Source organism: Numida meleagris, chromosome 1, assembly GCF_002078875.1.
Source record: "Numida meleagris isolate 19003 breed g44 Domestic line chromosome 1, NumMel1.0, whole genome shotgun sequence".
Lineage (NCBI taxonomy): Eukaryota > Metazoa > Chordata > Aves > Galliformes > Numididae > Numida > Numida meleagris.
Genome location: NC_034409.1, coordinates 2,088,285 through 2,109,203, shown reverse-complemented (window position 1 = coordinate 2,109,203; position 20,919 = coordinate 2,088,285). Strand labels below are relative to the sequence as shown.

At 40.1% G+C, this 20,919-nt stretch overlaps 1 protein-coding gene across 3 annotated transcripts in view; it reads right to left on the bottom strand.

Moving 5' to 3' along the window:
* CHCHD3 (coiled-coil-helix-coiled-coil-helix domain containing 3) overlaps window positions 1–20,919 on the bottom strand; it is a 164,758-nt gene that overhangs the window by 128,165 nt on the left and 15,674 nt on the right. For all 3 annotated transcript variants that reach the window (XM_021384293.1, XM_021384294.1, XM_021384295.1), the window contains exon 3: window positions 7,395–7,479. In XM_021384293.1, the coding sequence (XP_021239968.1) occupies window positions 7,395–7,479 (85 nt within the window). The remainder of the gene's footprint in view (window positions 1–7,394; window positions 7,480–20,919) is intronic.

The window sequence follows — 20,919 nt, the reverse complement described above, 5'->3', positions numbered from 1 at the left end:
CATTGAGCTTGCTGGTCCCAGCACTGCCAGGCAGAGGGGTCTGGAGCCATCCAACGGCTCCTCAGAACACAGCGACCAGCCAAGTGAGCGTGGGACAGAGCAGAGGACAAATTGCCCACGTTCTCGTGACAATCAGGTGTCCTCTGAGCAGCGCCGGGGACGCCGGGGGAGCGGACACCGCGGGAGCAGACGAGCAGCAGCCCCAAGGGCTCAGAGCAGCTCCCGCACATCCACCAGACGGAGGACACCAGGGTCCTCCAGGGCGTCTCCGGCAGCTGCACGCAGAAGGCGTCCCAGGCAGCAGGGAAGGAGCCGGACACGAAGCCGCTCCCCGCTGCAAGGTCGGGCCCCACGTTCCCAGTCCCGGCCAAGAAGACGCCATGGCAGCAGGCAAAGTCCAGCCCCACGTGAGCAGAGAAGGACCCCCAGCTCAGCGAGATCTGCAGCATTGAGGTCCTCCAGGGCTTTGTCAGTGCCTCAACACCATGGACGGTCCACGCAGTGAGGGCAGGCCCTCACACAAAGGCACTCCCCGCATAGACGTCCTGCTTCGAATTCCCACTGCTCACACCAAAGAGGCAGCAGGAGCTGGTCCCAACGCCACACGTCGTCCCAGGAGTGAAGCTGCTCCCACGTCCAACATCAAAGCCAAAGTCCCCGCTGCCAGCCCCCAAGTCTGCACAGGAGCTGCCATGTGCCAGTCCCACCACTTGCACTGCTCCCAAGAGGCCAATACAATAAAGCTGGGAGATCCCCCACACACCTTTGTCAGCTTCATTCTTCCCTGCTTTTGCTGAGGTGGGCAGAGGCAGGGACCTTGACAACAGGGCTGTCTCCTCCCCAGCACCTTCACAGCCCTCACTTCACCTGGCCCAGTCCACGATGAGCTGGGTTCCCACCATATCCCCACCGTGGCACAGTGTCCAAATTCCTCAGGAACCGAGGCCACGCTGGCAGGGGCAGCCCGGTTCTGGGCTTGGGATGCCAGCGTGTTCAGGGTGCATGGCAGCTCCAGGGCCGCTTCCAGCTCCCTCAGAACTTGGGCTTTCCTCCTGCGTTTGGGCAGCGCTGTCAGGTCTGAGGGCTGGTTCTGCTCTGGGGATGCCGCAAACCTTGAAGTGCTGCAGCGCATCGAGCGTGTGCGGTCAGTGCAGGGCAGGGCAGTTCTCTGGGCTGAGCTGGGGCCTTGCCTGCCCAGCTGCCTCCTCCAGGCTGCCCGCACCCACGCATGCTGATGGAGTTGTAAGAAGTGACTGGTGAATCCTTCTCTATCATCCTTGAAATGTCGCTGTACTGGTATCAGCGGGAACTGTTGCTTTTTCTTCACAGTGTCTTGTACAGCGCTTTGGCTTTAGGACAAAAAAAAAATCACTGACTAAGCACCAATATCTTGTTTTGCCTGGAAAAGAGAAGGCTGCGAGGCGATTCCATGGAGGTGGCATTCACAACCCCATTGGGCAACCTATTCCCGTATTTCAAAACCCTTGCAGTAAAGATCTAATATCCTAATATTCCTAATATCTACTCTAAATTTCCTGAAATGTAGTTAAAAGCCATTTCCCTTCATCCTGTCGCTACATGGCCTTATAAAAAGTCTCTCCCCAGCTTTCCTGTAGGCCCCCTTTAAGCACTGAAGGGCTGCTATAAGGCCTCCTCAGAGCCTTCTCTTGTCCAGGCTCAAGAGCCCCAGCTCACTCAGCCTGTCCTTGTAGGGGGAGTGCTGCAGCCCTCTGATCATCTTCGTGGCCTTCCCCCCGGCCCTGCTCCAAGAACTCCACATCCCTCTTGTGTTGGGGGCTGCAGAACTGGATGCAATAGTGATGTAGTACTTAGGGGTATTGTTTAGAGGGCAATACTGGTGAGAGGTAGACAGCTGGACTAGATGATCTTAGGGGTCTTCTCCAACCTTAATGATTCATTGATTCTATACTGAAGAACAAAGTTAGTGTATATGGTAGATAAATATCTGTTCAGTTCACACATTAACAATCAGAATAGAAAAAGCCACATACCTCCCCCATGCTTGGTCTGCAGAGTCACAATGTTTAAAGTTTTCATACATCAGCTTCTCGAGAAATTAGGAAGTACACCGAATACTTGCTGAGCTTGTCCAGAATAAGCAGAGAAAATGCAAATCGAAACTTATTACATACTTATACTCAGCCACTCAAGTTAATAGGCAAAGTACCAAGTTCCATACCTTGTTCTGGCAGTGAATAGAGCAAGTCAGGGAGAGACTGAAGCACAACAACAGGGAAAACTGGAAAAACCTCATGATTGATAGATTTTATTTCTTGCTATTAATTGCCATGTCTTATTTCTTGCACAAGTGCAATTTGTGATCCCTCGTGCTAGCTTATTACTGTCATCCTGTCCCAGAACACAGCCACTGGTTCACTGAGCTGTACAGACCTTTCTGCAAACCCTGATGGAACGTGCTTCTTGTGGTCAGCAAGACTCTTCTCGTGGCTGAAGTTCATGGGATACGTCAGCATTTTGTGTAGTATAAAACACTGGAACAAACTTCCATTCAAGGTGGTTGATGCTCCATGCTTGTTCAGGAGGCACGTGGGTAACACCATCAGTAACACACTGACTTTTTGTTAGTCCTGTAACGATCTTTTCAGGTCCCTTCCAACCGAGCTATTCTATCATATTCTAAATGCTTCTAATTAATTCCAAGTCTTCTAGCACGGCAAAGTTATTTCAGAGTCTCATCACCAAATTCATTCCAGTAAAAGAAGTTCAACAGCTGTGACAAGCTATAGTGTAATGATCTACATCTGTAAGACTGTAGTTGAGGAAGAAATCCAAACAGCTAAAGGATTCTGAAGTTTCTATGTCATATTTTGTATAATTTCATGTCACGGCAAATATCTAGTTTCACAAATCCGACATCTCTTCATATTATGACACTGGAGAATAAATTTAAGAACTTTGTGAAAAAGAAACCATGCCAACAATTATGTCTTCCTGGTTGACACTACTGTCAAACTCAGGTTCTCATGCTTATTCTTTTTTAGGAGGCTTCTCTTCCAGAGATGTGTAACAGGGGCTGTGGCAGGTATTTAAAAGGGGACAAAAGCTTGCTTTCTCAGTTGGTGTGAAGAGTCCATGTATAGCAGAGGCAGTAGCAGAAGTCATACCAGAAGGTCTTCAAACATGCCCAAGTAATTGCTCAATAAGCCACAAATAAAGCATTAAGGTATTGGCTAAGACTGTTTTTGTTAAATAATAAACCTTATAAAGAACAGCATATTATCAGGAGCTAATGGTAGGTAACTAACATGAAAAGGAAAGCAGATTATGAGAATATTAATGCTATACTTGATCTAGGGGGAAGAACGCTCATCACTCCTGTTCAAAATAGAAGCTCCCTAGTAATGGTGTTATTACTTTATTATTGCTCTTAATACTAATAGTATTATATACAATAGCATTAATACAACCTGCAAATTACCTTGATTATTACCAAAAGATCGTAGCTCCGACACATTAACTGGTCACATCTACTAACGCAGTCACCACAAATTCCATTGCAGCTGAATAAAAATCAGCTTAACTTTTCTAAATGAAAAGGCTCTCAAGAGGAGACTTTCTTAATGCTCAGAAACCACAGTGAGAAACAACAGCTGAGCTAAGAACAAATAAATTAGTACAAACTTTGAGTCTTCAGTGGGGTTTGTGGTCAACATGGTATTACTACAAAATTCTGGATTGCTAACACATTGTTCTTCTCCTTAACTGAGTAGAGGACATAGGGTATTTAGACCTCGAGTCTGACCAGTAGATATTCCTATCTCCAACGCAAGGAAGATCCTTCACATGCAACTCTGTCCATTTCTGAGAGGATACATAACGCTTTCACTTAAGAAGATGGAAATAAAAAATACTTCCACGGACAGTGACTGTATTCATCCAGTCTATCAGACCAAGTAGATAAACTCCCAGGGGCAATTCAGCCAGAAGGCAGCATTATTAAAGCACTTCCAGGAATGTTTGTCCATTAGTTGGGCTGTGAAAACAATATGTGAGATGAGCTGGTGTTCTGGCCCAGAATGGTTAAACACGGGGGAATTCAGCCACTGGCAGTGCTTCAATTTCCATCAACAGATTACAAGCCACACATGTTTTCATGATGGCAGTTATTAACTTTTGCATTAATTTACAACGCTTCCACAACCACTACATACTTTCAAATTCTGGTAGAAGAAAATCCTGGAGAGACTGATCATAATTTGGAGGAAAATTTAAACCATTTCTACTGTATGTATGTATGAATAAACAAACTGCATACCAAGCTAATAAAAATTCTTCATTCAGTCTTAAATGAATATACTACACATCGCAATCAGATCAAAATCTAGTGACACAATGCATGCAGAAACTGAACTTATCTATTAGATAGTTGGAATTAGACACAATCAACAGCTGCAAGTTCCAGATATTTATATGTTTCAATTTATTTTTACGTAAAGATAGAAAAACTGTTTTTTGAGAAGGGAATGAACATATACACTTGGCAAAATATATCTTTGGTAGACATTTTATAAAGAAACACAAAAACCTGAATTATGGATATGAGTGTCATGTACCATCAATATCTCATTTCAAGATAGTCAAGAAAGAAAAATAGTAGGTTATCAAACTGATTTTTTTAAATATATTGAAAGTACAAAGTCATGTAGTTTTTAATACTATGGTATCCATTAAATTCACTAATGATGGGCTTATGCCCCTACCATAACTCTTCCAAAAAATTTAAACACTAGAAGTACAGCATTCCAAGCTGTTTTTCACCAGATAAAAGCAGCAAATTTATTTTTCAGAGATCTGGCTTCATTCTGCTCATTTCCCTACCAAAAAGGCCTGAAACACAAGCTGAAAGAGCTACTGAGTTCAACACGATGCTAACCAGCACGGACATCAAGCACCATTCCTCCTCAATCCAACCAGCCTTAAACAACACTGGTGTATTTGTACTCTGCACCCTCTACATAGGCTGTGAAGCCTACATTTCACTTCCTTTTTTCACATGTTCAACTATTAACAAATGAATGCTATCAGCTGTTCTCTGTAACAGGTTTATTCCAATATATGTGTTAAACACAGAACAGCTGGGAACTCAGATTTTGTTCCATCTTCCAACATTGCAGCAACGTGCTTCCATGTTTACTATACATAACTAAATGAGAAAGGAGTCTTGTTAGGTTTTCTTGTCTGAATTACCTAGAAGTCTCTAGGTAAGAAACGCTCTGTCTGAACAGTGTACCCTGAGCTCTTAAATTTTTGCTTCAAAATTGAAGTCTGGTAATGATGAAAAATTATACCGGCTCTAAAAGTACATGAGTGTCCAGAAGACTGATACCTGAGGTTGTACAGAAAATTGCAGGCTTTTTTCGCCTGAAAGTATAGATCTTGACTTAAAAAAAAAAAAAAAAGAACACTGCACAGACATTCCTATTGCCCCTGAATTTGGGAGAGATTGCTTTCTCAACTGGAATAGAACAGGAGGAGTAGGTATGCTGAACAACATAAATCTGTTCTTCATGAGGACGACATAGCGGCAGTCACTTCACTCTCAGAAGAGCGTGTTCTGAAAGAGAACAGCTCCGTATTTGCTACAGTGCTTCTCCAGTGTTCTTACAAACACTGACTTGAACCAGAATTCAGTCCACAAAACACCTCAAGTAACAGCTAAGTAAACACTTCCATCTCTTAAAGCTGTTTTATGAGACATAAGAGACTTTACGCCCCAGCCAAATCCATATTTTTCATTATATATAGTATGTAGAAAGTAAAATAATAAAGTCTTGATTATTTCTAGGAAAACAAACAACTAGAAAAGATTTAAAAGTTGCTAGCACGATTTTTAACAAGTTATTCTCCTGTTGGTATTTTTGTTTTAAATTTAGTTTGATAGTTGATGTTTCAAAAGCACAGATTCTTCAAATTGATTTTAAGAGAACCTAAGGATTTCACACGATCTTTTAAATACGACACGTTCCTTGGCCAGGCTAAGGAAGGCTGCCAGCACTGGTTCCTATAAAATACAACATCAGGCATGCAAGAAGCCAGCCTGCTCCCTACCTTTCACAGGCCAATGCACAACCAGCAGGAACTGAGTTACAGAATAGTTGATGAAAATCACTGAGAAGTGTCAAGGGACAAAACACTTAAGCTACAAAACAAACATTTCCATGCTGTAAACATGTTTAAATGAACTCTAAGCAGTCAGCATTCAGCTCAAATACAACACAAGCCTTCCTGTCAAAGTCCAGTTCAAAAGAGGAGAGATTTTACTATTACATATTGATTTCCTTTACTGCTGATTAAAAAAAAAAGCCCGATTCATTTTCTTGGGCATTTATATAGTCCTATCTAATTACATACTCCATCAGCCTAACACAATTAAATGGCAACATAATGATGTGTAGGGAAACAACTGATATATATGCAGACAGTTTAAGTAGCACTAATTACATTCTAATTTTTAAAATCCATCATAATGAGCCTTTCTTCCCACTCTCAGAGCGAGGACAACGAGTGGGTTCGTATTTGCAATCTGTGTGTTGTGTTATCTTTTTAACAACATCACTGAAAGAAACTACGAATTACCACACAAGTCCACCAAGTTCACCACACAGACAAACCGACGTCCAATTCAAACTGGAAGTTTTTAATTGCCAACAATTACCAGCATCACACTTAACAGAGAGAATATATTTTTAAAACACTACACCCCAACTCTGCATCTACACCCTGTGTGGTTCTATGAAGTCTTTCATAGTAATTACTATCTCTACAGTCTCTGGAAAAAAAAAAAATACACCTAAAAAAGTAATGGTTTCATTTACAAAAGGGATATCAAAAAGGTTTTTTGCAGGTAAACTGTCTAACTACCACACTTTGCACCTTCAAAGAGCTAAGACATTAAGTATTAAAGCAGTCGAAAACGTTCTGCAACACAGAAGAATCAAGAATTCACAGAAATAACAAGAACTACCATTTCTACCGCTGTTCAAAAATGTACCTTTTGATCAAACAGAGGATTTAAAACAGAAGGGTTATAAGTAACCCACCTCTACAATGCTCCCTAACTATTACTATCTCTACACAGTGACTTTTTAGAATCAAGAGAAATTAATGAAGAGCCACCTTGGAAGACAAAAAAAAAGTCAAGTAAAAATTGATACAAAATGTTGACAAGGCAATGTCAGTTCATTTGCTGTTGTTAACACATACTTAATATCAAAATTGGTCATACAGCCCAAGGGTCTTACCTACCATTTTGTCTCGAAGGCACAAAATTTAACTGTTTATAATAAATGCAAAAATAGCAGTAATAAAAGCATTAAGTACATTTGTTTTAAATGCTGTTATTAAAAACAAACCTTCTCTTTTGAGCTTCAGAGTCTCTCCTGGCTCGTTCTAATGCCAGTTCTTCTGCTATTCTTTTCTTTAGTTCTTCATCATTAACTACAATTAAAAGAAAATTAAATGAAGTGTTAACAGAACACAATATATTCCTAATTACAGAAACAACTGCATAATACATTATTTTATTTTTTTTTTAAAGCTGAGTGCTTTCTTGTGATTTAGCTACCTTTCAAATTTTCATGTACAACGCTAGAGAGCCATTAAAAATCATACTTATTAAACTTTTCAATTAACAGTATCTTGTAAAAACTACAAAAAAAATACAGTTAAATTAAGGATGATATAGTTAAATTAAGAACATTTTTCTTAAAAAATGCACTGTTATAAAGTAAAATCAGGGCAAATATCTGAACTCTAAGTAGTAAAGGCAAACATACTTTTTATTCATATGAAAGAGAAGGAAATAACTTCCCATGAAATTAATCAAGTATTTTTATATGCGTATTTTTCCTTACCAACAGAGCACTTATAACATCTTACATACTCAACAGAGCACTTATAACATCTTACATACTCATATTTCTAGTCTCTCTTGTTAGAAAGAAGTTTTTGCTTTAAATTCTCTTCATTTCACTTAAGCAGGTGGGCATGGAACAAGTATTTAAGTTATTTTAACTCAGCCAGATGAATTAGTGAGAAGTCCGGGTAAGAACTGACAGAGCAGGGCACCAAATTCTTCAAGTCCGTGAATTAAGTTCCCCACACAAAGGTAGAGAAGTACAAGATCCACTAATTCTACAAGCCTGAAAGACATCTAAGGCTACCAAAAGCCATTCAGTGAGGCTCTGTTTACAAAACAGCTCCCATCACCATGCTTTGATCATAGAATCATAAAGGTTGGGTAAGACCTCTAAGATCACCCAGTCTAACTGCCAACCCATCCCCACTAAACCACGTCCATCCCTCAGTGCCACGCTTACACATTCCTTGAACACCTCCAGGGATGGTGACTCCAGCACCTCCCCATGCAGCCTGTTCCAACACATCACCACTACTTCTGAGAAGACCTTTTTCCTAATATCCAATCTGAAGTGATATTCAAGTGCTTGGTCACGCAAGCTACTGCACTGATGCTATTCAATATGAACGATCTGTGCGTCCACAGGCAACTGTAGAGACCAGAAATTTTGCGTTTACTTCCTTTAACTGAAGCTGTAGCAATTAAACATGTTTCAATAGACGTCCAGAGGAAAGGTTGTCTCAATTAGAAAACAAACCAACCACACATTTGCTCATTACTGAGATAGCTTCGTACATTTTTCTCCATACAAAGGCAAATTGACACAAGCATAGCAGGAGTAAAACCAATCAAATGCAGTTAGCTTGTAAGGATGAGCAATATTCTCCATTTTCAGAAAATGTATTAGCTTTGTAACTAACAGTTCCACCAACTTTGATAGAACAGCTGTTAACTTCGCAGACAACGTTGATTTGCAGCAGTAAAAAAGAGTGACTTTCCCCATATATAAAAGATATACAAAGTGACTCTACGGTATTTCTATATTCCAGCACAGGCATCAGGAAAGCTTCCTGACTCAAACGAAGCACCTGGCTCAAATTCCATTCTCTGGACCCATAGAGCAACAAAACACGTAGTCTCACTCCAAGAAGCATGATATTGATGTTCAATACAAGGTGGTACAACCTCCTCAGAAATAGAAACAAAATCACTTGCTTAAGTAGCTATAAAACAGCAACTGCATTTTAAGGCAGGAATCAATTGCAAGATAACAGTTATAAAGCAGTCCCCTTAGAGTTTGTGTCTGTATTAAGTATTTACGCATAGAGACAGCATTCAACAATTATCAGCAGTCAGAAACCCGTGGAGATACTGGGGCAAAGGAGAATGAGACATGTGCCTCTTTCACTGCAGGCTATCAAGTAATGCTTAAACATAAAGAATAATTTAAAGAAAGAGGTAAATTTGCCCAAAAGTAGAACATTTTCAGTTTAGACTTCCTCAAATGGCTGGGTTTGAGTCTGTATATCATATATACTCCAGTGAAGTGCTCCAATCACCAAGCTAGCATCAAATTTAAGTAAAGACAACCTAAGAGTTTGGGTTTTGGTTCTTTGTGACAAATTTCTCAGCTAAAAAAGTGCTTCAGAGGGTGCCTAGTGATCACAACACAAATCAGGGCAGTCTCCAACTCTGGTATCTCCTTCGTGGAACCAGCTATTTGTTTTACATTAGGCAGCAATCAGATCTTATGAACCAAAAGGACACACACAAAAAAAAAAAACAATGCCAAATAGCCACGATCTCTGTGATATCGCCTTCAGGAGTCAGTTTGATCTGCAAACATTATCTATCCAACAACATTAGCCCACGTCCCCTGTACAGTTAAAAGAGCTCAGTGTGCAATTCTCTCATCTGAAGTAGATGTTCATAATAATGAGTTTAATGAATGAATGAAGCAGCTTCATTGACTCTCTGCGAATCTTGGGCAACTAATTCAGTTATAAGCACCCTAAGTGAAGCAGTAGGAGTCGATAGTCATTCTGCCAGACACAGCAATTGCTTACTCAGATGATGGAGCTGCAATAGGAAAGGACAAGGGGACACTTGTGAGCCTGATTCTGTGATTCTGTAAAGTGAGTTTCTGTAAAATTCACTCCGAAATCATACTACTATATGTGAAAATCCAGAGGTAAATATGATTTTTTTTTAAAACAGATTACTATCACAAACCCTGAAAGAAAAGCAAATGCCCATTTCATTGGGACCATCTCTACCGACTGCCATCACTGTAGCCTCAGATCAGAAAATAGGGGAACAAGAGTATATGCTCACAACCTGTTTGAGAAGATACTGAGCTGTTGTACCACACCTGTACATTCCCAAACATGAATCAGATAGAATACTCACCCAAAGAGACAAAAAGTTTAGCAAAATATCAGGCAATCACAAGGATCCTGGTTTCGTACTGCAGCACACATTAATCTCTCCCGCACCTCAGCAAGCATCACAAGCCAAAATGAAAGCTGTTAAGGCTCTGCGTTTGTACACTTAGAAATGATTAAGCTGTCATAAAAGCAAAGAATTTATTTCACATCACAGCTACCTTATTCACAGAACAATCTGAAAGCCCATGATCAAGTGTTCCTTACCGCAGTTTTGTTCAACTCAGATACCTCAATATTTCACAGTCTTTTAATACTGCACCTGAGTATACAGGAAATGATGTGTAAGTATGCTGTTCACCAGCAGCTATATCATGAGTTTCATTGCTCTGCTGTGCAAAAACAAATACAAGAACTTTAACAGACCATAAAACAGTCTTTAAAGTCGTAATAAGAGATTCAGGCATCAGCCAATAAAGACATTTGACCTTAACAATCAATTAGGTTGCCCATCGATTTGCCAAATACTAATAGGGAATAAAAGTGGAGCCATAGATCACTCAATAGAATTATTGTAAGATATAATTAGGTAGCTCCCCAATGGGAATTTTATGATGTTTCAGTAAAAAACTGCAGTTTTATAAGTAGGAGAGATTTGTTTGAGGGGAAGAAGCTTTTAGAGAGAAAGAATTTATTACAACAGGGATCAGGAAAAAATGGAACCATTCTAGGTAAAAAACAATACCATTTCCCTGCAATGAGAATCTCTGCTCAGACTACAGGGCATTAAAAGCAGGCAGCTGACAAGCAAGTAGAGAATATTATAATCTGGTAGACGTAAGTCTGTAAAAATAAGCATAATCAGGACACAGTAAGTGTACAACACCCGTCAAAAATTACTTAGCTATTCCTACCCCTTTGGTATTTCAAGTTCTTCAGGACACTGTAATCAGTGTCAAACTCGTTTTTAAGTGCTTCCCAGAGAAGAGAAACTTGAAAGATTTTCAGACAACTACATTTAGGAAGGTCACACTTACACCCTAGTGCTTCCTTCTGCCCCTACAAGAGCGTAAAACGCAGCTCTACCTTTCACCAAGTCTGAATGTGCTAATGCACAGTTCACATCACAAGACAATTTAGATAGATGGTCAGTAATGGGAACTATACTCAGAAAGCCATAGTGCTATGCCCAGAAATAACTCTGTCCTCTTAGCATGTGAGTTGTGGATGCTGATAGGTGTCTGATAAGCTGTATTCTCTCTGGGATAATGGAAATCGAGTACCACCAGCCGCATTGCCAATAGGCTCATTACCCTGCTCAGCTCTAGCAGCAGGTTGCACAGTGCCTAAAAGACTGACCAACCTGCCCCATGTAACATCACCAAAAACACGAACAACAGCGTATGATAAATGTAAAAACAAAGAGCTCTTGCCTGAGGCTTCACAGACCAAGCAACGATTGCCAGAAGACACTTTGCCATTTGGATGCCTCCAGGAAGAAGGAACCTGACCTTCCATGTGTGGACACCTCCTCCTCTGAAATGCTTTGATATACAGATATTTATGTCTAATAGTATGTCACAAACGTACAATGCACTGCCTCCCCTTCACGCAAAGAATTTAACTTGAAGATGAGCAAAATTAAGTTAACCAGTTTTTAAACAAACCGTTTTCATGTACTTCAGTGACACGCCAATACATACATTTCATACATTCAGCTTCTTTAACATTCAAAACAAAGACTCAAGAGATCTGAAGAAACTATAAACTGCGGCCAATATCCATTTAATGGCCAAAATCTATGGCCATGCCCAATGGAAAGGAGAGAAAACTTCCAAAATAAAAGATGCAGTACATTTATACTGCAGTAGGGTTTTGGTTTGAGAAATACACAGGCAGACCAACAGTTATGCAAGTGCAACACCGTTTCCACATTGATGCTAATTATTTTTTGTTTTAATAAAAAAGACCAGAATACCTCACTCTTACAGATAGATATTGTTCTCTGTAATCTACATAAAGTGTAATATAATTGCTTTAAGAAAAAAAAAAACAGAACTACAGGAGTGTACAAAGTCATTTACTTAACATTCTCCATGCATCCTTCAAAATCAGACGAAAAAAAACCATACATTCTGTATGCTTCCCAGGGTCCAAAAGACTTGAATAATTATAGCTCCTCAGTCCTCATTGATTGCTCCTAGGGGTACCAAAGACCTTAAGCAGTTCCCGATAGTTACAGAGGCTTCAGAGACACAAAATGCAACCCCATCATGGAACATCCAAAAGCCACCCACCAGCACCACGGGCCCAAAGCCAAGAACTTTGCAACACGTAAAATTCTTGAGAAGCCAACAGCAACCGTAACATTGGGTCTACTATAGATTGCTGTTAGGATATATGCAACTCATACATTTGGATAATATTTTCCTTCATTTGCTTTGCCCTCGTTGTCCATTCCAATCAAAAGATCTAGATTCATAACTTCTCTTGCTTAAAGCTGTTTTATAGAAAAAAATCAACAAGATACTAAAAATATAGCAAGAAGGCAGCGCCCAAAGCTGCAAACAACATGCATTAGCTAAAGCAGATACTTGCAGCTTAAGAAAGGTTAGATGGAGAAATGACAAATACAATATGAAGAAATTAATCAAATAACCTCAAGCTTGCAGAGCTAGGAGTCTGCCCATTAGTCTTGGGATTTCAAGAAAAAAAAATCATTAATGGAAAAAGCATTTACCACCAGGCACCTTAACTAAATCCTCTTGAAAGGGTAGGTGCATTAAGTTATTAAGAGACACTTAGGTTGGATACAATCAAACACATTTTAGAGAATACTTAGGAAAACAATATTCAGAGACTGAATTTACAAAATAAAAAAGGAAAATAACCAGACCTATTGATCCTTTTCATTCAGCTTTGCTAACAACACAAAGATAGTCAGTGAACAAGACATAAAGGCATTTGTCCTGCTGTCTCTTTTCAACACAGCTCTTGACTTATCAAAACTTACAGAAACATCAGGGCCTTGAGCTCTCCTTAGATTAAGTTGAAATAATAATAATAATAAATTCAGAAGTTACCAGAGGACAATGGGCAAACACATGGCACTACCACACAACTCTTTCCCACTGGAAAAGCACTAGGTGCTCCTGCTCCGGCAGGGACACTGGACTAGATGATCCTTCCAGGTCCCTTCCAATTCTCAATATTCTGTGATTTGGTGAAATAATGGAAAGAAAATCTGAAATGACTCAACACAGAGAAGATAGAAGGCCAGACAATAATGCAAAACAGACAGCTCAGGGCTTCTATTCGCTCTGCCGTAACACACTGCTGAAAAGACTCACAGCAAAGTTGATATGGCAGTACTTAAAAGACAGATTTTGTATTACCTGAAATGAGTAACGGGTACTTTTTTCTTCAAATTGTTGAAGCCAAACTAAAGTCAAGTAAAATCAAAGGTGAGAAAAAGCCTGAAGAACGCCAACAGGCTATAAAATATATGAAGTGGAGTCAGAGGATTTGGCTTCAATACCAGAAACAAATTTATTTTTTTCCCCCCTAGAAAAAACATTCCCCAATCGCTACAGAATTTCTTGCGTTCACCTCTGCAGCACCTTGTATTGACAACAGAGCACCAGGCCATTCAAACCATCGATCTGCTCCAACAAAGCAATTCTTATGTCCCTGCGCACATTAAGGATGAGCATTAACCACCTCACTTGGGACAACACACCCTAGGGCTGGCTTCAACCCCATCATCTGTCTCAGGAGCTGGCAGGGCAACCGCAGCTTTGTAGACATTAAAGTTAATGAAGATGTCACAAGGAAGATTCCTAACTGCACACTAACAGCCATAAATATTGAATCAGAAAGCACAGCGGCAATCTGATGGATTCATGACATCAAGCTATGGGCTTATAAATAAGTTATGAGTCTTTCGCAATTAAAACGTTTTCCCACCCATACTCCAATCAAATCTGTAACAGGCAAAGATTATAATACGCATATACTCTCTATTTATTCTTTCCACTTCATAAGCACTCCAGTTTGGACCACATCTAAATTCCATAGATCACACAGAAAACCATCAATATCAACAGCAGCTATGTAGGTAGGACAGCAAAGACAAAATATTTAATCTGGGAATCAATTTCTAACCAGGAGGCATCTAAGTAAGGAACACGCACTTGAGTAGCATACAATAACCTCCACTAGACCAGACTAAAAAAAAAAAAAAGTATTTTCTTTCTTATGCATTTAATCAAAATACCGTTTCCTTTACTGGCATTCTCAAAGTTATCTCAAGTGACTGACTAACCATGGAAACAAAACTCATCTCATTGGCAGGGTAGTCTACTTGAGGTCCAGGTTAAAGAGCAAGGATGAATCAGTGCAAGGCAGCTCCATTCACACCTCCCCACGCAACTGTGCACACGCAAAAGGTTCAGCTCAGAGCCAGCAATCTCTTAGGAATGTAAAGTTCACTGGTAGAATTCTGTATTTTAGTTTGCTTTGGATATCAGTAACACTGTCAAGGAAATCTTATCCCAGATTCCTAAAAACATAAGTTATTAAGAAAGTCATATAAATATTCACTGCACGCTGAATAGAAACATTTCTGGTTTTAAAATCAGTATTTATGATTTCCATGACAATTAAGGCAGCAGAAAATATATTTTGTGTGCTAAACTTTGGTGGAATAACAATGACAATGTTTAAAGGAAAAAAAAAATATTTTTGCAAGAGCCTGGGTTTGCTGGTAGCGGTTTACAAGAGGTAACAAATAAGTGTTGTAAACAGTGCACTGGTCTTCCTATCATACAACCTTTTTTTTTTATTATTAAAGAACAATATACTTAAGCATAAACTCTGTTTTCAGACTCATACAAATTTAGCTACCAACACATACAGCAGCTCTTCCATTTAAATTCAGAATTACAGCTACTTGCAGCAATCAGGGATTCAGTACAAACACAGAGTGCGCCTCCAAGGACTGGATTTTGTATTAACTGTTAAATATTGGTAATGTGCAGCGATACCTAAGCAAGCTCATAGGATAATTAAATACAAAAAACAATGCAATTAAGTGTGCATAATTTAAAATTATTTAATATTTTAGTTTCCAAAGGCGCTCTTGCATATATTACAGTATCTATTTTACAATGTAAATGCGGATATCAATCAATTTATACTCATTTAAATTAGCAATAAGCTGGTACATGATCTAGAAATAACGAAGCAAAAGTTAGTTATATTATATTTGGAACATCTCCTTTTCAGTATCCCATTATCATAACTTCAGCAGTAAATCCCAGCAGTGAATCAATGTGGACTTAAGAAGGGTGGTCTGGAAGAACAGGAGAGCTGGTCTGCAAGATTTTGCCTAACATTTCTTGGAATCGGTTTCTGTCTGTCTGTGCTTACCAGATCTATTCAACAGTAACTCATTCATGAGATTCATTCCTAATGGCTGAGATCTTCCACTACATGATGCTTTTGTTTTGGCACAATTCTTTCACAAGACTCGATGACCATTCAAAAAAAAATGTATATATATATATGTATATATATGCACGTGTGTATGTGTGGGTGTGTATGGGGAAAAAGAATTTCAACGCAGTAGAGTGAACCCTCAAAAAACCTGTAAGGGGATGTTTCATACAATCATAGGGTGCTTTGGGTTGGAAGGGACCTTCCAGATCACCTGGTTCCAATCCCCTGCTGTGGGCAGGGACACCTCCCACCAGACCAGGTTGCTCAAAGCCCCATCCAGCCTGGCCTTGAATAGTGTTTGTGCTTTGTGTTGTGTTTTCTTCAAACTTTGAATTATTTGCAAAAAAAAAAAAGAAAACCATCATAAAAGAAATTTCTTGACTTAGAAAACTTAAATTTCACATAACAGGTGGACAGATAGGGAAATACTGCAAGACAAGAAATATGAAATATGGAGTATATATCTAGAAACACCCAAGAGCTAATAAAATAAATTATTTATCACCAGTAAGACTGAATTTTAAATAAGGCAGTTAAAAATTAGGTACTAGTGTGTGTTATTTTCTAAGAATTCACGCTTTGTCGGTTACAAATCTTCACGTAGTGATGAAAATTCATGTCATTATCTTCACAAAGTTGCGAATCTTTTCAACCAAGTTTTCTTAATAACCCATACTTCCCATTCACCTCTGCAATATATATAAACACACACACAAAATTATTGATTTCATCGGCTATTTAGCCATAAGCCAGTTTGTCGTCGTCTTCATTTAACATATAAATTTCTGTATATATTAAAAACAGAAGAATCACATACCTTTATGAGACTACCACTAGCAGCACATCCTTAGATTTAAAGCAACAGGTGAGAGAGTTAGTATTTCAGCTGTCTGCGCTGGTACTTCCTACTATACATCAGCTCTAAGTGTTTTCTTGCTGAATAAAATGGATAAAAGCATCGGGTTCCCATAACTCACCATTAAAAAAATAAATAAAAACGTTGTAAATGATGGTGGGAAGGATTTTATCAGACTGCCTTCAACAGGATTAAACACGTAGTGTTCCTTCAAGACAATTCAAGCTGTCCAGTCTCTGATCTTCATGGCTCGTAAGTTTACACTGAAGTTATTTTATCTGACCATATGGGGAATTTACTGGTACTCCTTTTATTTTCTTGGAGAAAAATCATATTGAACACTGTGTACAAAGAAAAATGTGAAATCTGAAAAGACTTGTTCATTTTTAATAAACTGTGGTCTTTTCTGAATAGATCTTTCATAGAATCATAGAATTGTTTGGGTTGGAAGGGACCTTTCAGATCACCTAGTTCCAACCCCCCTGCTATAGGCAGGGACACCTTCCTCTAGGCCATGTTGCTCACAGCCCAATCCAGCCTAGCCTTGAATGCTTCCAGGGAGGAGGCATTCACAGCCTCTCTGGGCAACCTGTTCCAGTGCATCACCACCCTCACAGGAAAGAATTTCTTCCTAATATCTACTCTAAATCTACCCTCTTCCAGTTTAAAACCACTTCCTGTCGTCCTGTCATTACCTGCCCTTATAAGAAGTCATAGAATCATAGAATTAGCTAGGTTGGAAAAGACCTACAAGATCATCCAGTCCAACCATCCACCTACCACCAATAACCCCACTAAACCATGTCTCTCAACGCTATATCTAAACGTTTCTTGAACACCTCCAGGGACGGTGACTCAACCACCTCCCTGGGCAGCCCATTCCAGCCCATTCCAAAACTGGACACTCGAGGTGGGGCCTCACCAGGGCTGAGTACAGAGGGACAATCACTTCCCTACTCCTACTGGCAACACTGTTTCTGATACAAGCCAGGATGCCATTGGCCTTCTTGGCCACCTGGCCACACTGCTGGCTCATGCTCAGCCCAGCATCAACCAACACCCCCAGCTCCGTTTCCTCCACACAACCATCCAGCCACTCTGCCCCAAGCCTGTAGCGTTGCCTGGGGTTGTTGCGGTCGAAGTGCAGGAGCCGGCACTTGGTCTAGTTGAACCTCATCCTGCTGGTTTCAGCCCAGAGATCCAGCCTGACCGGGTCTCTCTGTAGGGCCTCTCTACCCCCCAACAGATCAACACTTCCTGCCAGCTTGGTGTCGCCTGCAAACTTACTGAGGGTGCTCTCAATGCCCTCATCCAGGTCATCAATAAAGAAGTCCCACCCCAGCTTTCCTGTAGGCCCCCTTCAGGTACTGGAATATCACTAAATACCACTTTAAAACCACTAAATTTGCAATGGAACCTACAATTTTTGTTAACGCAAATAATAAACTTGAAGGTTATGGCTTAAAACTAGGTACTATCAAAGAAACTTACATAAATAAAATCTTGTTTCACAAGAGTAATAGGATGGAATCAAGCAAATGATACAGAAGCTGTGATTGTCAGCCTCATCTGAATTGTTACTTGGGCAGGTTGGGGAAACAAAATAACCTAATTTTAGGTGTTTTATCACCTGTATTTCAATCAGCATCCTCTACCACTACATGGCACAGCACACTATCAGGTAGAAATGTGTGTAATAGTTAAATAAAAAGGGCATAAACTAAAACATCTCTCTAGTTTTACGTTTAGAAGTCACCACTAACTGCCAAGAATTAGTAACTACTATTGCCCAAACCAGCATTCCAGAATAAGACTGTCTGTACTGTCAAGGCAACATAAATAGCACATTTTCATGTTCCATCTACTGCCATCATCTTTGAAGAAGATTCTCCAGCTGCGATTGCATGCTATCAGTGGCCCTGGAAAGACAATTTTAGTTAATTACAGCTCTGGATTGCAGAAGCTTTCAACACGAATAAGATTCACAAAGTTGCTCATCACTCAGACAAAAAGCCCTCTGTTGAGAATAATTTCACACACCTTTCCGCTGGTGGGATCACCAGCTCACAGGAGCTCCAGGCATTGGATTTGATTGTCAAATGTCCACGTGCCAACTGCCTGAGGGGCAGAGGAGGCCCTGCTTTTATATATGTGTGGATCAAAGCATGGGAAATGGGTACTGCTGCCAAAACAAGGTAAGTAAAGACTTCTAATGAGTGACTGAATGGGATGAGCATGAATATGTAATGGGATAAAAAGAAGACTAATGTTGTTTTCTGTTGTTGTGCATCTCATACACAGCACAAGTGACTGTCCATATTTATAAGGAACCAAAGGTTTTCTTCTTCTTCAAATAGATGTCTGAAATATATAAAACTATAATCATTTAACTTGCCAACCTAAACTGATTTTTTCTGTGTGTTTTCCATTCACACTCATGTACTGGTAACTTCAAATGATCTTAGCATGCCCTGTAATGGAGTCAGTCCTTCTCTAACAGCCATGAAGAGATTCAAAACCAAGGCAATCTGAACAATCAATCAGGAAAAAGAGGGCAAGGCAAACAAACACACTGAAAAATAATCAGAGATTGATATTTGCTGGTGGATACAGCTTCATGATGACGATGCTTCAGCCTTCTGACATTCAACCCTTTCACGATTTCCAAAGCTGGCTGCATATTCACAGCTCCAAACGCCGAAGAAAATTCTCTCTGGGTTGCAAAATTAATAACCAGCAGTATTTTCCTTTGCACTAAATCAATGATAACCTGGCTTCTTGTGGATTTAGGCTCTATTTCTCTCATAAACACAGTAACCCTGCTTTCTTTCAGGGCACTGTACTATTTGAACCAGGAAGGTGAATTTTATAGCTGGCCCAAAGCTTTACACAAAGTGACTGTCCATCAGTACCTCTGTATCAACTCACCAGCTGCACGATACATTACAGAAGCATTCTGCCTACCCGTCCTGTAGCAGGGCATAAATCGCAGGTCTCCCACCCTCCTCAGTGGTCACACAGTAAGTAATGCCACAAAACTGGTTCCAGATGACCATCCTGTACCAACACCATCACTCACTGATACCTGTGCCCATTACTAACTTGTAACTACTCTGTTACTTAAAGCTAACATCAGACATAGTAAATTTAAGAAATCCTCTTGGTATTTTATTAAAGAGCAGAGCAACTGCTTATTTGTCCCATCCCACTGCTGTTTTCAAAGAATGCCACCTTTCTGCACGTAGCTCCTTCCAGATACTGAATTTCAGATGTGTGCAACAGTCTGGCATCAGGAAGCACACAAAGAGCAGCATCAATTCCCATGGCCTTCCAAAACTTTATGTGGCACATTCATTGCCCCAAAGAATCTCCCCCTTCCTATGCTCCCAAGATCTCCCAAATCCCCCAGCTCACTGATGCATGGCCTTTTCTGCAGCCTTCCAACACCCCAGGACTTCCCTGGCTCTGCCCTTGGATATGCATCAGCAAGCCTCCATACCTCATCGTGCTCCAAGTCTTTCCAGACAGGGGTACACATCAGAGAACACTACAGTTACCCTACCATTCAGAGCCGAGAAGCCTGGCCCTTCTCAAGGAAACAGACTAGAGAAGTCCAGCAAGATGAAAGATAAAAGATGAAAATGTGAAAAATCAATTTTAAAGCAATGACAAGGTGAAAAGGAAGAGGTACGGGATTCAGGGAGGGAAATCTACAATTAAACAAGCAAAAACTACAATGACAATAAAAGATTATTTGTGAGGTATGAGTGTTTCAGGTGAGAAACTTTCATTGTAAATACTGTACTGCAGACCAGCATCACTAAGTAAGAAGCTTAGCTCATCCTTCCTGGACACATCCTTTTCAGGAAATTCCTAGCAGCACAACAGAAGCTTTAGTGGTCAAAATAAACTAAGGCAGAACATGCTGTCTGCAGGAAACAGCAGTACTTATTTTCATTTTGCAAGTCTGTTCAACAGTATGAAGGCAGTCTATAATACTGATGAATAATCTTATCAGGAAACACTGTGGTTGCACCATTTGTCACCAAACCATTTTTAAGTTATCAGAAAGTGTGTAAATAAACCCGTCATTCTTCAGAAAACTCTCTCTGAGAAGTTAAAACTGGTTAACAACTTTGAAAATTATTGTGGGAAAGAGTCACAGAATCATAGAATTAGCTAGGTTGGAAAAGACCTACAAGATCATCCAGTCCAAATATCCACCTACCACCAATAACCCCACTAAACCATGTCTCTCAACGCTTCTCAAACACCTCCAG